Source organism: Mandrillus leucophaeus, unplaced genomic scaffold (genome assembly GCF_000951045.1).
Source record: "Mandrillus leucophaeus isolate KB7577 unplaced genomic scaffold, Mleu.le_1.0 Scaffold410, whole genome shotgun sequence".
NCBI classification, from domain to species: Eukaryota; Metazoa; Chordata; class Mammalia; order Primates; family Cercopithecidae; genus Mandrillus; species Mandrillus leucophaeus.
The window spans coordinates 1,630,101-1,632,846 of record NW_012104366.1 but is presented as its reverse complement, the minus strand read 5'-3'; the positions used below and the strand labels follow the sequence as shown (position 1 = coordinate 1,632,846).

Sequence of the window (2,746 nt, the reverse complement as noted above, 5' to 3'; positions counted from 1 at the left end):
TTTTTTTTAGTAGAGACACGGTTTTGCCATGTTGCCCAGGCTGGTCTTGAGCTCCTGGGCTGAAGCAGTCCACTTACTGCAGCCTCTCAAAGTGCTGGGATTACAGGCGTGAGCCCCTGCACTTGGCTGACATTCAATTTTTATGAATAAAAACTATACTGGAAACTAAGGTGGTGTATTTAAAATGTGTCAGCATTTGTAGAACGATTTACCCTTTCAAAGGGGAGAGCAGGGATAATTTTACTTTCTTGTTTTAAACAATGTAATACTGTAGTAACTTTAAAATATATTCTTAATAGATTGCTACTATTGCAGGATATTATCTGTATATCCGCTATATTCATTCAGTTAAACAGGAGCTGAAATTTATGGAGGTACTATGTGAGAAGCAGGGCATTTTCTGACAAACACTTTGTGGTTGAATACAGTTATGAAGTAAGTTAATGTTTTCCTATCCAAATAGGTAGAGTTCAACCATATTTGAATCTCTCAGAATAGGATGAGTGCCACTGTGATATATGCAGATGGCTTAGGAAAAGAGATGGGAATGAATATAGTTGCCTGAGTCTGTGCCCTATGAGGTTTTTAAACAAATTCCTCACCAGCTAGATTTTGCCATTTAACTCTTTTTCTAGTAAGTAGGTTACTGTTTAAAAAAAGAAAAAAAGAAAAAAAATTTTTTAAGTGATCTAGGGAAGAGCCAAATGGTAAAGATACGAAACCACAGGTGTGGTATGACACATTGATCATCCTTTGATCTTGGGTATCTCCTGACTGCATCAGTGATTTTTGGCTCAGCTCAGAGTTTACCTTACTTATCCAGCCTTGAGATCCTGTGTATGCATGGGCTTCGTTCAGTTGTATCTTTTACTTACAAAGTAGTATCTTTGAGATCCCTAGTTTTAACTGTAATGGTTTCTTGGGAGATAGTATTCACCGAGACTCTATCATTCCTTTAACTTAGATTGGGTAATGAAAATGACTCATTGTTCTCTGTTAATTATTCTAGTTTTTCAGCTGGTGGAATAGCTACAATAAGGCAATCAGCTACCTAGCCACAGTGCCCAAGTACCGTATCCAGGCTACAGAGATTGCCAAGCAGCAGGGACTGCTCAAAAAAGCCAAAGAAAAAGGCAAAAACAAAAAGTCCAAAGAGGAAATTCGTGACGAGGAGGAGAACATCATAAAGAACATTATCAAAAGTAAAATAGATATAAAGGGGGGCTATCAGAAACCCCAAATCTGTGATCTTCTCCTGTTTCAAATTATCTTAGCTCCTTTTCACCTATGCTCATACATAGTTTGGTATTGCCGGTGGATCTATAATTTTAACATCAAAGGCAAAGAATATGGAGAGGAAGAGAGATTGTACATTATACGTAAATCTATGAAGATGTCAAAGTCTCAATTTGATAGTCTAGAAGATCATCAGAAAGAAACTTTTCTTAAACGAGAGCTCTGGATCAAGGAGAATTATGAGGTGAGTAGTCACCCTGCTGTGATTTTCACTGTCATCCACCTGGCCAAGTTAAAATCAGGTGTATTATAACGAGGGATCACAGAAGTCTGCTCACATTTCTGAAATCCAACAGTTAAACAATTAGTAAAGATCTTACTTTTATTGGAAGTAGGACTCTATTTGGTAGTGAGACAGTGGGTTTTTAACCTGTAATTTCTCTTTTTAGAGGATGAACTTCAAATACTTCAATTGACTAATTCTGGAAAAGTTTTAAGAATGTTAAACTGCATTGGAAGGATATGCATGTTTGCACTAACTAAAATTTGGCCCGCCCCAAGTTTTCTTCCAATCCTGTAAACCTAGCCACAGAAACTAAAATAAATAAATAAATAAATAAATAAACAGAGTAAGAGGTGGAAATTTTGTTGAGATGACTTCATTTCAAAATAATTGAGCACAAGATCTTCTGCATAATAACTGACATCTATAGAAAGTTACTTTTATTTTGCTTTTAAATTAAATCGAATTATTGTAATGCCTCTAAACTTCTGGGCATTTTAATAAATGCTTTATGCTACAGTTGTCACCTACAAAAATTACTTTGAGGTGATCAGCTACGTAGCCGTGGTGTTAAAGGGATTAGCAGTCTCATTATCATAATGACACTGTTTTAGATTCAGGGTAAAATTAATTGGCTATGATGTTAAATATAAGAATAGAGCACAGTGAAACTTTTGTGGTTTTTTTGTTTTTGTTTTTGTTTTTGTTTTTGAGACGGAGTCTTGCTCTGTCGCCCAGGTTGGAGTGTAGCAGCGTGATCTCATCTCACTGCAAGCTCCGCCTCCCGGGTTCACGCCATTCTCCTGCCTCAGCCTCCCGAGTAGCTGGGACTACAGGTGCCCACCACCACACTCGGCTAATTTTTTGTATTTTTAGTAGGGACAGGGTTTCACTGTGTAAGCCAGGATGGTCTCGAACTCCTGACCTCGTGATCCACCCGCCTCGGCCTCCCAGAGTGCTGAGATTACAGGCGTGAGCCACCGCGCCTGGCATTTTTTTCTTGTTTTTATCATATAGTGTTGGGGTTTTGCCATGTTGTCCAGCATGGTCTCAAACTCCTGAACTCAAGCAATCTGCCCACCTTGGCCTCTTAGAGTGCTGGGATTACAGGCATCAGCCACTGCACCCAGCCAAAACCTTCTTAAGAAATCTGAGATACATTAGTTTTTTTTAGTTTCACAGTCATTTCATTTTGTATGTGATGTCCTAAATAGATTTCACTGAAAT

At 38.2% G+C, this 2,746-nt stretch overlaps 1 protein-coding gene across 1 annotated transcript in view; it reads left to right on the top strand.

Annotated features, from left to right (window-relative positions):
* Positions 1-2,746, top strand: part of DNAJC25 (DnaJ (Hsp40) homolog, subfamily C, member 25) — a 14,150-nt gene that overhangs the window by 8,052 nt on the left and 3,352 nt on the right. The window contains exon 3 of the mRNA XM_011992460.1: positions 1,010-1,480. Coding sequence (XP_011847850.1) covers positions 1,010-1,480 — 471 coding nt within the window. The remainder of the gene's footprint in view (positions 1-1,009; positions 1,481-2,746) is intronic.